Source organism: Benincasa hispida, chromosome 5, assembly GCF_009727055.1.
Source record: "Benincasa hispida cultivar B227 chromosome 5, ASM972705v1, whole genome shotgun sequence".
In the NCBI taxonomy this organism is placed as follows: domain Eukaryota; kingdom Viridiplantae; phylum Streptophyta; class Magnoliopsida; order Cucurbitales; family Cucurbitaceae; genus Benincasa; species Benincasa hispida.
Genome location: NC_052353.1, coordinates 51,043,313 through 51,056,384, shown reverse-complemented (window position 1 = coordinate 51,056,384; position 13,072 = coordinate 51,043,313). Strand labels below are relative to the sequence as shown.

At 31.2% G+C, this 13,072-nt stretch overlaps 2 protein-coding genes across 2 annotated transcripts; one reads left to right on the top strand and one right to left on the bottom strand.

Annotated features, from left to right (window-relative positions):
• Nucleotides 1–3,404: 3,404 nt before the first annotated feature.
• Nucleotides 3,405–7,512, top strand: LOC120077718 (nudix hydrolase 2-like). The gene is made up of 9 exons (XM_039031681.1): nucleotides 3,405–3,976; nucleotides 4,217–4,461; nucleotides 4,592–4,657; nucleotides 5,290–5,427; nucleotides 5,620–5,697; nucleotides 5,778–5,828; nucleotides 5,944–5,978; nucleotides 6,570–6,678; nucleotides 7,022–7,512. Exons 1-9 carry the CDS (start codon nucleotides 3,829–3,831, stop codon nucleotides 7,196–7,198), a joined length of 1,047 nt encoding a protein of 348 aa, XP_038887609.1. The 5' UTR covers nucleotides 3,405–3,828; the 3' UTR covers nucleotides 7,199–7,512.
• Nucleotides 7,513–8,272: 760 nt separating this feature from the next.
• Nucleotides 8,273–10,720, bottom strand: LOC120077717 (fasciclin-like arabinogalactan protein 2). Its single transcript, XM_039031680.1, has 2 exons — nucleotides 10,049–10,720; nucleotides 8,273–9,213 (listed from the first exon to the last, which is right to left on the bottom strand). Exons 1-2 carry the CDS (start codon nucleotides 10,565–10,567, stop codon nucleotides 8,479–8,481), a joined length of 1,254 nt encoding a protein of 417 aa, XP_038887608.1. The 5' UTR covers nucleotides 10,568–10,720; the 3' UTR covers nucleotides 8,273–8,478.
• Between the last annotated feature and the right edge of the window lie 2,352 nt (nucleotides 10,721–13,072).

Below are 13,072 nucleotides of genomic sequence, written 5' to 3'. Positions count from 1 at the left end.
TGAGTCCTCAAACTTATACGAGTGTTAAAATTAGATTCTCAAACTTACAATAGTTGTAGGAATTGGATTCTTAATGCCTGATTAGATAACCATTTCGACCCCGTTTGATAGTCATTAGGTTTTAGTTTTTGTTTGTGAAAATTAAGTCTACAAACACTATTTCCTTTCTGAATTTCTTCATTTGTTATCTATTTTTTATCAATAGTTTAAAAACCAAGCTAAATTTTGAAAACTAAAAAAAGGTAAGTTTTAAAAACTTGTTTTTGTTTTTGGAATTTGGCTAAGAATTCACAATTTTGTTTAAGAAAGATGCAAACCGTTGTAAGAAATAAAGAGAAAATAGACTTAATTTTCAAAAACGAAATGGTAATCAAACCTGGTGTTCTTTTTTTGTTTTTGAAAATTAAAATTGTTTTCTTTCAATTTCTTACAACAGTTTGCAACTTTTAAGTAAAATAGTTGAGTTCTTAATCAAATTCCAATAATAATAAATAATAATAATAAACTATCTTTTTTTAGTTTTTAACTTGGCTTGCTTTTAAGAACACTACTAAATTATAGTCAACTAACTTGGAAACTAATGGTTGGAAATAAGATTTGTAGGCTTAATTTTCAAAAATAAAAAATCAAAAGCTCAGGTCATATTTCGTAACCATTTAGTTTTTAGTTTTTAATTTTAAATATTATACACATTTCTTCTCATACCTAACATCTTTTTTAAGTACAAAAGTTAAAATCTTAGCCAAATTCCAAAAACAAAAACAATTTTTTTTAAAAAAAAAAAATCAAAAATTAATTTGGTTTTTTAAAACATAGGTAAAAGATAGATTACAAAGCAAAAAAGTATAAAATGAGTATCTATAGGCTTAATGTTAGATGATAATTAAATTCACCTTCACCCATGACTTAAGCTTTTGAATCAATTGGTTATATAGTCCAGTGAGTTCTTATGTTTAAGTCCTTGCATAGTTGTTTTCTCTCCAATTAATATTTATTTGAGATTTTTACATAAAACATCATCTTTTGGCCATATTTTTCAAAAATGTCTTTAAATTTGAATTTTTTTCAAGAAAGACTTTTAGTATTATTTTTTTGATAAATTTGCCTTTTTTTTATTATTTTTATTTTTCGATTTTTATATATATTTTCCTATTTACGAAGTTTTCTTAATGATAGAGAGAGAAAATGCATTTAATGAAATTTTATTTTTTATTTTCGTTGGTTTCAAGTATTGTTTTTTTTTTTTCCTAATTCATATGACACTATATATCATATTATATATATATAAAAAATCACCCTATATATTATCGTCAATCGTCATCATCCAGAACTCGCTGCAGACAGTTCATTCTGCATTGGATTTGCTTGCCCCATGCAAAAAAAAAAAAAAAAAGGAAAAAAAATACCCATGCCAGATCTGCTTGCCTACGCTGAAAAAATCACCCCAATGCCAGATCTCCTAGCCCAATGCCGAAAAAAATACCCCGTGCCATATCTGCTCACCACACGTTGAAAGATGCATTAGATCTACTCGTCCCACACCGAATGATTCGCTCCACGCGTCGAATTTGAGGAAGAAGGCGAAAACAGTTGGTTAGTGGCCCAAACGGAGGGAAGCAACGGTTGGATCTTTGTAGGCGCGTTGTTGATGATGGCAAGGTGGACAGAGGGAGGGAGGCAGCAACGAAAAGATGAGAGAGAGACCATAAGCGATGGAAAGACGGTCGATGGTGCGCAAAAGTTGATGATCGAATCCAACAGACGAATGGCGATGGCGACAGTGGCCAAATGATGGCGACAAACGGTGAACTGGTGATCGATGGCGGTTGGGCAAATCCGTCGGGAAGGAGAAAAGAGCTAGAGGGGGAAGGAGAAAAGAGAGGGAGGGGGAAGAAAGAGGAAGTGGAAGAGCTAATGATTTTTCTTTAAAAAAAATATATATTGATAGGGTGAAGGCTTGCATGAAGGAGAGAGAATCACAGTTATATATATATATATATGGGACCAAGATCTAAATTGTAAATATACTTACATTAGTGGAAAAACAAAATCCAATAGGTCTTTTTCGTAAAAAATGAAATGCTCAAAACATTAACATAACATAGTCCATATTTTAAGGTTTTTTATGTCAAAATCCCTATTTATTTCTACTTATTTGACATTCTTCATATTTTAAGCCCATAAATGAAATCAAATAGTTAACGAATAGGGCTTAAATGATAAAAATTGGATCCTCACATTTAGGTGAGTTTGGTTTAACTTTTTAAGTATTTGACAACAACTCAAAATAGCTTTTAAAACACTTTCAAAATATAATATAAACAATTTTCATATAAAAAATAAATAAAAATAACTTTTCTGATAAACATTTTTTTCTAGTCAATCCAAAGACATCTTTATACCATAGCTGACGGATTTACTCAATTGCTTCTCACTTAATTTGACATGATTTTTTTTTAATTATGACATTTGGTTTATGTTTTAATTTGTCAATATTGTTTTTCATTAATTTTTCCTTTTTGTGATTATTGTTTGGGATTTTATGCATGTAGATTTGTTTGATTAATCCTTTGATATTTTTGTAATACGTGTAATTTTTTTTTTAACACGAATATTTGTAATGTATGTAATATTTTTTAAATAGATATATCATATATGTGCAATGTTTTAGTCCATAGGTAGAAGAAAACTTTTCAATTATGATGAGCAGTTGCAATTGGGTCGTTAAGATTATAGATCGGATATTTAAAGTTTAATTGTTTATGCGATAATGATAGTATCTATCATATACATAAATTATTGATTCACTTTTTTTAAGTAATGGGGAGATTGAAAATGACTGAAACATGCTAATGAAAGACTCTTTACTTAGTGATAAGATAAAGATGGGTCGTCAAGAACGTAGGAGTTCAATTTCCTTTTTATTTGAGATGGTCGTATTGACAACACCCAATTACGAAGAATTTGAAAAAAAATTGAAATGCATTATGAAAAAATCAAACTTCTATAGAAGAGATGCAAATGAAAAGCTTTTTATGAATGTCAAACTATTTGGGGTGGAACCTTGAAGATTCTTTGATTTTTATATTTTACATTTATTATTAAAAAAGAAAACAAGTTTTAATATATGTTTCTTTTTTTTATAATTTTTTTTTTACAAGGAAATATTTTTTTCCTGTAAAAATAGGTTTATTAAAAACTATTTTTTAAAAAAAAAAAAAAAAAAAGAAGAAGAAAATATTATAAGAAACATTTTTTTTTCTCAATTTTTAATGTAATAATAAGTCAAATTGTAAAAAATGTTTTATTAACAAATTTCCTTGTTCAAACAAAAATGATGTTAAAGAATTTTTTCTCCTCCATTTTGACATTTGGGGGTTATGTTTTCTATTTTAAAAAGGTGAATTTTAAGCCCCCAAAAATTGATTTTTTGTCCAAATACAATTCAGGAAAAATAAAAGTACACTCAAATCCAAATTTAAAATGAAAAAAAGAAAAGAACTTTGAAATTTCTGAAGAATGATTTCAGTTGGGTTTTCAGAACGATGTCCGATTCGTGGAAAGCAACTAGAAAAGAATGAATCAACGCGGCGTCTGATATGGGTTCTGACTCGTCTTCATCAACAACCCTTCCATTTCCTTCAATTCGAATAACATTTCAAATCTTTTTGAGTGTTCAAATGGAAGTTTCTTCAGAGTTTTTGAACCCATCTACAAGGCACTGGCTATTTCTTTTTCATTCTTTATATATTTCTGCACATATTAGGTTTGATATGTTATACCTATCTTTGGAAAATCAGATTAGTTCCTTTTGTTTGATTTTTCTTCATGCAGTGTTTAAAGGGTATTAAATTATATCCATACCTTTCGCTATTTAAACCATTTCCGTCATCTTTGTCCTCCTCTGCACTTCATTCCTTATCGAATCGAGCTTTCTTGAACTCTTCGTCGTCTTCCCTTTTCAGCTTCAGAACACGTATGGGGTTTCTATTTTAATCTGTTTTCTTATTGTTATTCTGCGTTTTTTAAGCTGATTCTATGTGGGGTTTCTTCATATTTTAATGGGTTCTTCCTTGATTTCTGTACCGAAGTTCATAACTAGGATTGGGATCTGAAGAAATGGATTTTTTGGGGTTTGAATTCTTGCAGAATCATGTGGATTTGAACTTATTATGTGCTTCTTGTGTGGGGTTTTTCTTGGTTTTCTTTCTTGTAGTTGGGGCTACTACTTCATATATAGCAAACAAAAGTCCAATACTCAGCCGAGGGATGTCTTCTTCACCATCAACTTCATTGGCAACTGCAGAGAAAGTGACTCTTCAAGATAATATTCAACAGCTTGAATTATTGAGCTGTGTTTATGATAATTATGATGGAGTCATTGTAGAAATGAAGGACTCTATGGATCCAAATGAATTTGGTTCTTTGCTTAGAGCTTCATTATCTCAATGGAAACGACAGGTATTTGACTTCTGTCCTATTATAAGTTGAACTTAGTTCTTGAAACTGTTATAAGTTGAACTTAGTTCTTGATATATAATACATGTCTTCAATTCCCATTTATGGTTTCTGTTTGCATTTTGATTTGCAGGGTAAGAGGGGTATTTGGGTCAAATTGCCTATTGAACTTGCAAATCTTATTGAAGTTGTTGTTAAGGTACATTTTGTTCATACAAATACATAAAAGACACTTGGTTCATAATGCAAATGATATTTACAACTTGTTGAGTTCTTAAAAACTTCTGTACTGTCTAAATGTAATAGCATGATACACGCAGTTGTACAAATATTTTTTGACATAGCACTTTCTATTAGAATTTAAGATTGGAGTATGTAAAGAATTATAATCATTACATATTGAATTCCACATTTGGTGGAGTAAAAATGTAAAGTATTATGTGTATCTCAAGTTTAAGTAGTTGTTATATGGTCATAAATATATCTCATAAGGTTAGTTGTATGTTAATCTGGATATTTAAGATGAAGAAGAAAAATGAATTAAGCCAAATTATCGTTTGTGGTCCTACACTATTTCTGAATTTTCAATTATTTGATTATACGTTGTCAAGAAACTCTTAGAATTTGATCTAAGTAGGTGGCCACAAATAAGTTTGAACCCATCCCTCCAAAATATCTTTGCTCCTTTCACATGCTCCAAAGTGACCGGGTCAATCCATTGTAGTTCGATTAGCCAAAAGTTAAAATACGTATGTCTTTTGTATCTGCTTGAGAAAGATAATTGTATGTAGCTTTCGCAAATTAATGCTGGTTGTTGCATTTGATTTTCAGGAAGGATTTGATTTCCACCATGCCGAATCCCATTATCTAATGCTCGTGCGATGGATCTCTGTGACTACAAACAATCTTCCTGCTAATGCCTCTCATCGTGTGGGCATCGGCGCATTTGTAATGAATAGTAATCGACAGGTAATTTCCAAAGTCATCTTGTTTGTTTCTGATCTGACAAACAATACCGTGTTCTTAGGAATTATGAATACCTATAGCACAAGGTACTCTAAGGCGCCAAACTATTTGTTATAATTTGCTGTCTATTTGAAAGATTTTAGTTAAAAGAGCTCTTTGTTGGTAGTAGTTAACATGAATACTCTAATTCTGAAGGTGCTCGTGGTTCAAGAGATTAGTGGCAAATTCAAAGGTACAGGAGTTTGGAAGTTGCCAACTGGCGTGGTTAATGAGGTGAGGAGAAGCTCAATTTGCTTCAATTGACTCAATGCAATAATCCTTCTTATGCTATAATGTACTTATCCTTTCTGTAGGGGGAGGACATTTGTGAAGCAGCAATTAGAGAAGTGAAAGAAGAGACTGGTGTAAGTTATAAAAAGCAAGCAGTTGTATTTTATTATTATTATTATTGTTACTTTAATTTGATTTTCTCTCTTCTCTCTCTCAAATGTTTAACAGTTCCATTTGAATTCCTTTCAGGTCGATGCAGAATTTGTAGAAGTGTTAGCATTCAGGTACACCAAGTTACATTCTTCATCGTTTCTTTCACATTTTTATAAAATACACCAAAATTCCCTTTTACTAGATGCTAAGAAGCACAAATATGGATATGAGACACGGATACTACATGGATACGGCAACACGTCATTTTTTAAAAATTTAGGACACGACATTGCAAGGATACGTTTATTAAAATTTATATAATTTTTATTCCAGAAGAAAATTCAAAGTAAATGGGTTGATGCAATTATATGCTTAAAAAATTAGTTTGATGTTCTTATTAAAAAAAAAAAAAAAAAGATGTATTTTACACTCAAAATTTATTATTATTGTCACATATGTGTCTTTTTAGTATACTCAACAAGTGTTCTATATACGTCTAACACATTTGTTGCACTAACAAGTGTCTGATACGTGTCCAAGTGTCAAGTGTCAGAGTATCCAAATGTCTAACACAAATATGCCAACCAAACTAAAGTGTTCGTGCTTCTTAGATGGGATGTGTGCTGTAATGTAAAGGAGGATTTTTCTCCTTACCTTTTTTTTCCCCTCTTTTCTTGAATATGGATTTCTGACCATCTGCTCCTTTCTGTTGTGTAATGCAGGCAAAGCCACAGTGCATTTTTTACGAAATCGGATTTGTTTTTCGTATGCATGTTACGACCAAATTCCTTTGACATTCAAAAGCAAGATTCAGAAATTGAGGCAGCCAAGGTATATTATTTTAGAAGACAATGATTGATAATTGATGAGTTGCGTCATCTTTTTTTATTTTGATGGAAAATTCCTCCTTGATCTATTAATGAGAGCCCCAACTTTAGAATCCAATGTTTCCATATCAATGATTGATCCATAATCCAAACTTTAGGACAGGTCACACCCTACTGTCTAGATTAAGAGCATTTATCCAGGAATACGATACTAGCTCGGTTTTGACTTTTTCGGTATCAACCCTATGTATAAGCATCAAAACATTCCTTTGCAGAGGTCATTCTAAGACTGTAGATTATAGTGATAAAACTTTTGCCTTTTCTGACTTTTTCCATCTTCCAAACAGTGGATGCCCATTGATGAATATGCAGATCAACCCTTTGTAAAAAACAATTCGGCTTTCGACTACGTGGCAAAAATATGTTTAGCTAAGGCGAACAACAGCTATACCGGGCTCTTGGCGATGCCTACATATTCAGCATCTGGTAAAATGACATACCTCTATTCAAAACTGCAAATCTGAACTCACCTATTCAAAACTGCAAATCTGAACTCACTTCAGCAGCAACAAAAGAAGCTCAAAAGAATCTGTAAAGTGTTTGTGCACAGATCATTTGTGTATTAATTTCTTTGCTTTTGGTTTTTTTGTGGTTCGAGAAAATTTTATAGTTAGTCACATGATTTGTTGATTTAAAGAAGTTTATATTGTTTTCTTTCAAGTGTTAGTAACAAGTTGAAGAGTTAATAACATAGTACCGAAAGGTATTATATTAGTGTACTGTCCAACATTTCATGTCCTTTTTCAGAATTACTTTAAAGTTTGTTTATTGGTTATAACTCGATAAAACTTGACCTTTTATTTGGTTTCTATGCTGGTATTTAGTTTTTTTTAACGATTTATGGGGTAAGGGAACATAACTCTGATTTCGAAATTGCTATGTTCATTTTTACTAAAAAAGTCTCAACTTGACTCTTATTTTAAAGTTCACATATCAATATATAAAAAGAAGGTTAACTTACATATAAGTTATGTATTTTGTTGGTTGTTTAAAAAAAATACTCATTAGAATATTATCTCTGACTTTTCATAAATGCATCAAAATTGTTCTCAGTGTAAAAATCTATTAGAATGATGGATGAAATTAGGATTTGGAAGGAATGTGACAATGAACTAAAATGACGATGTTGGAGTTTCAGTTTCTATTTTTTTCTTTTCCCAAACATCTTAATGAATTTTACACTACTGATCGTTTTGAATAGAGTAATATTAAAACTTAAAAATGAATATTTTTAAATAAAAACTATAACAATTGTTACCCCTTACTAAAAGTAGAATAAAATAAAACTTGCAAATTTCTTTTTTTTTTTAATTGAAACCAGAAAACCTGCAAATTTCAAAAAAGAAAAAAGTGAAAAATCATAAAATGTTGGGAGTTCTGTAGATTACTTCAACCGACACAAAAATAAGATTCCCTATTATTTTCCAATATGCATTGTCTAAATAATAATAAATAAAAAAACGAAGAACAATTAAATAATTATTCCAATTTAAATAAATTATTGTTCTTTTTCAAAGAGGGGGAAAAAATCAAACAAGTCATAGAAAATACAACCCAATTTGATACTTTAAGTGACTGTACACCATCCAAAAAAAAAAGTGAAAATAAAAATAAAAATAAAAAAACACCACCGACAATCTCAAAAAAAGATAAATAAAAAATCGCAAATACAAGTTGACATTTTATTTTGCTCTATGAGTAACGGACCTCTAATTTTGCGCCACGTGTTGCTTCATCATAAAAATCATACTATCAAAACAGCGAACCACAAACTCAACATCATCGCCACGATCGATCTCTGACCGTTCGATCCAAACGCCCCATCCTTTTCCGATGTCTGATCCGCCGGTTCGCCGTCGGATTCGTCGGACCCAATCGGCGAGTCGGCATCCTCCGCCTCCTCCCCATCCGACGCCTTAGGCGATGGCGCCTTCGACTTCTTCTTCTTCGGCGCTGATTTCGGCGCCGGAGCCTCCTCTTCTTCCTCCGGCACCGCCTTGAAAAGCTCCTTCGGCTGCAACACCTTATCGACTTCGTACACTATCAACGGCTCCGAATCGATCAACGTCGCTGTCACCGTTGCCGTCACAACCTTCGTCTTTACCATCACGTCCTCACCGTCGGTCTTGATGACGAAATCGTACTTGGCGCCGCCGTCTGTTGCCAGCGTGGTGACGACGCCGTTGTTCGATTTGAGCATCTGCAGCGATAAGTAAATCGGCATGCCATGGTACAACAGCAGCGAAACTTTATGCGCCGCCGTGAGATTCTTGTACTTTGGAAGAAAGGCGTTGAGTGCGTCTTCAGTTGGACAAAACATCGTCAATCCACCATCGACGTTCGACTGATAGGTCTCGATGGCGCCGGCGGCTATTAATAGATCGGAGAAGGCTTTGCAACCTTGCTTCGGCAGAACCTCCGTCAGATTTAAACTGACCGGCGCCGCCGTTGGCGCCTCGGCGTCGGCGGATGTAATAACCTGCAAAATGTTAACTCAATTTTGTTAGCGGAATCGTTAGGGTTAACAAACAAAATTGTCGTTTTCTGTTATGAAAGAAAATAAATAAAAATAATCAGATCCATAACAAATTAAATGAGAAATTGGAAGTTCCTTTTTGTCGGTCACAAAAATACACCTCTGAAATCATTATCAACACAATAGATAAAAAGACATAATTATCCTTTTTACGAATTTTTGCCCTCGAACTAAATTATTATTAAAATTTCAAGTTCTGATGCAGTAGATCTATATCCATGACTATGTTATACAAATTTGCTTCAAAACCAAATCTTCATTAATTAAATTCACACTGCATTTACATATTTAGCATTTATAATATACTTTTTAGTAGTTTTAAGTTAAAAATTCATTTCAAAACGACTCTTAATTATTTATTATAAATGAGGGATTAAATCGCTACAATCTCTTAATTAGATTAGTATAATTCAACTTATATTCTATCTGTACTATCAACTTCGAAATTAAAAAAATAAAAAAATTAAATTTATCAATGTCTTATTAATATATTTTTTTTTAATTTTTGTAAATAGTTGGATATTTTCCTTTAAAAAAAACTAAAAGAGTTCATATGAGTTTTCTAAGACTAGTAAACTACTCTTATTATCAATTTTGAAATAAAATCACATCCACAAATTTGTAGTACTAATATTAAGATTAAAATGTAAAAAGAAATAATGATTATAATTCAGATGAAGATGCTAAGATTTTAATAAATAATTCTAATTAGAAAATGCGAATAGAGTTTTGGCCTAATCTAGAATATTCCAGGGGAGGAAGTTTCAATTTACAGTACCTTACTGATCTGCAAGATTGAGATATTGTAAGGCATTTCCACCACCGATTTGACATAAAACGAATTGAGATCGCCGCCGTTATCCTCCGAGCCAAATCCGACTTTACCGCCTTTCATATTAGTGATATTAACATATCCGGAGGTTCCGGTAGCGGAGCCGGTAGCCTGAAACAGAGTAGAAGAAAGCGTAGTTCCTTTGGAGAGCTGGTGGAGCTTTTTAGCGCCGTAGTAATCGACAAGAACATGAAGCGAGAGCACATTCTTGATGGTGCCGACAGAGAAATGCTTGTCGAGGAGATCGGACATGGCGGAGTTGTCTAAGGCGAGGACGGTGATGGTGAGACGGCGGTTGATTTCGCCGGCGAGATGAGTGATTGTGAGGTAGTGGTTGAAGGTACTGAACTCGGGGTGTTTGGCGAGGATTCTGGTGATGTTGTGAGCGTCGGCGGTGGAGGAGAAGAGGAGGAGGAGGAAGAGAGGGAGGGCCAGAGCGGCGGAGAGAGGGACTGGTCGCCGCATGGTGGCGGAGGAGACGGCGGAGAGAAATGTGGAATGGGGGAATGAGGATTGATTTGTGGTGTGAGGGAGAGATTTGAGAGGTTTTTAAGAATGGAGAAATGGAAGATGGGGGAAAATGGTGAGATTTGAGTGAAGCAGTTTTTTTTTTGGTACACAGTTCTTAACAACTAGAAACTTTAGCATGGGAGCCAGCTCAACTGGGCGAAGTGGAGTGGGACCCATTTCTCCATATTATTTATTTATCATGAAATTTAAATCATATATTAAATTTCCATAAATACTTTAACTACGTCTCGTGGCGGTATTTATTTTTGTACATTCCATCAAATTATTTCATTGTAAAAAAAAATTCTTATTTATTTTTTATGTAAATGATGAGGGATGACTACATAAAGGTCTGTATATTTTAGGATGCATCCAAGTATTATTCTTAAATTTCCGTTCACCTCATAGTTTTGACATTGATATATGGGTGAATCGAAATTTTTAGGTTAAAATACCATTTGACGGTCTCCACACTTTCAGTTTTGTTCAATTTTAGTCCTTGAACTTTGATAGATTTAAAATTTAGTCTCTCAATATTAACTTTTATCGGTTAATAATACTACTTTTCATGTAAAAAAAAAGTGATTAAAATTTTTATAGTAAAAATGCTACTATAGATAATAAAAACATTTTTAGAAATCAATTATAAAATAGCATTAAGAATTAAATTTAAGATGGATTAAAAATACAGGGATTAAAAATTAACAAATAAAAATATAAGGACTAAAATTGTACCAGTTTTAAAATATAGGAACCAAAATAGTATTTTAACCGAATTTTATTATATCGTATAAAGATCTACAAAATATATAAATAATAATAATAATAATAAGCAACAAAATGTTATTAATGTATATATAGATAATAGAGATGTTAACTTGTTTAAAAAGTTATCTATAGATATCAATGTTTCTAAAATTAAGATCTCAATATTTCTGTCGACATCAACGATTTTGAACCTTTAAGTAGTCTTGGGTTTTGTATTTATTTGGACATTTAATTGTCTCATAGAGCTCTACATTTTGAAGTTTATGTTTAATAGCGAATTATTAGTTTTCTAAACAAAAAAAAAAAAAAAAAAGACAAAATAGTTATCCAAGAGTGTCTTTAGAGAGTCATCTTTTAGTTTTGTAAAAACTTAGAATAAATAGTGGTTTTGAAACTTATTGTTTTTTAATATATATATATTTTCTTAATTGAGAGACTGAACCATCAACCTTTTAAAAAGTATATGTTCTCGTTGGCTTTATTTTTATATCATAAAAAGTGATAATGTAGCTTTGAGTGTAATTTAACTCGATGAGATGGGTGTATTATTTTTGGTTGGTTAATATACGTATTATTTTTTTAAGCATGGTTAATATATCGACTCTTTTCAATAAAAGAAAATGAGCTAATTTATGTACAAATATAGTAAAATATTACTATCTATTAGTAATAGACTATGATAGACCGCGTTAGACATCTTTTGATAGAAGTTGTAGTCTATCATATGATAGACAGTAATATTTTATTATACTTAAAAATATTTTTAGCAGTTTTACCATTTAAATAATTATCCTTAATATATAAAATAAATATTGGATGAACAAATATTAGGTGTTAGCAAAGATGAGATAACATTATTTTTATAAATTAGAAACTAAAAATAGAACAAACATCAAAAGTCATAAATCTTGTAGAAAAAGAAATCAGAAACCAAGACTTAAAAAAAGGAAGAAGAAGAATAAATCAGAAACCAAAATTACATTCAAACCTTTATGGTTTTTTTTTTTTTTCTTCTTTTCATGTACATCATAATTGTCATTCATACTCTATACTAACAACAATAATATTATGACAAATATAAGAATAGTAAGCTTCTTTTAAGGGTATTTATAAACAATGATTTTAAAATAAGGTGTTTTTTTTTTTTTTCAAGTCTAGGTAGTTTATAGTTGTAGGGGGGAAATTATGGTATTTTTGGCCAACTCACTATAACAAGACATTGCAAAAAAAAATCATAGTTCAAATTTACGAGAAAATTAAATCATAAAATCATATGTATATTTTCTCAATACAACATTTAGCTACGACTTAAGTAATTTAATAAAAGACACATGATACAACTATTTTTATTTTTTAAAATAAAAATCATGAAGATTGATGAAAAAAAGTAGATTAAAAATTAATTTGAAATGACTTTCTAAATGAACATTTGAAAATTCATTCTAAACAGAGGTTAACGTAATTAATTTAAGAGTTAAATTATCTTAATAGTGGGTTAATTATAAATGCATATCTTAATAAGAATCCAAAAGATGTTTGGATATTCCAAGAAAAAAAAAAAGTAAAAATATTTGGTAATGAATCCCAATTATTTTGTAAGGGTTAGATAATAGACAGAAGTAAAGGTAAGATACTTGACTTTCTTTATGATTATTTGAAAGACTTCTATGTTTGATAAGATGCTTGTGCATG

Coding starts and splice junctions, on each gene's coding strand:
- LOC120077718 (XM_039031681.1), top strand. CDS start 3,829: ATGCAGTGTTTAAAGGGTATTAAATTATATCCATACCTTTCGCTATTT. Junction 5,979..6,569: donor GTAGAAGTGTTAGCATTCAG/GTACACCAAGTT, acceptor TGTGTAATGCAG/GCAAAGCCACAGTGCATTTT. Junction 6,679..7,021: donor CAGAAATTGAGGCAGCCAAG/GTATATTATTTT, acceptor TCTTCCAAACAG/TGGATGCCCATTGATGAATA.
- LOC120077717 (XM_039031680.1), bottom strand. CDS start 10,567: ATGCGGCGACCAGTCCCTCTCTCCGCCGCTCTGGCCCTCCCTCTCTTC. Junction 9,214..10,048: donor CAATCTTGCAGATCAGTAAG/GTACTGTAAATT, acceptor AACATTTTGCAG/GTTATTACATCCGCCGACGC.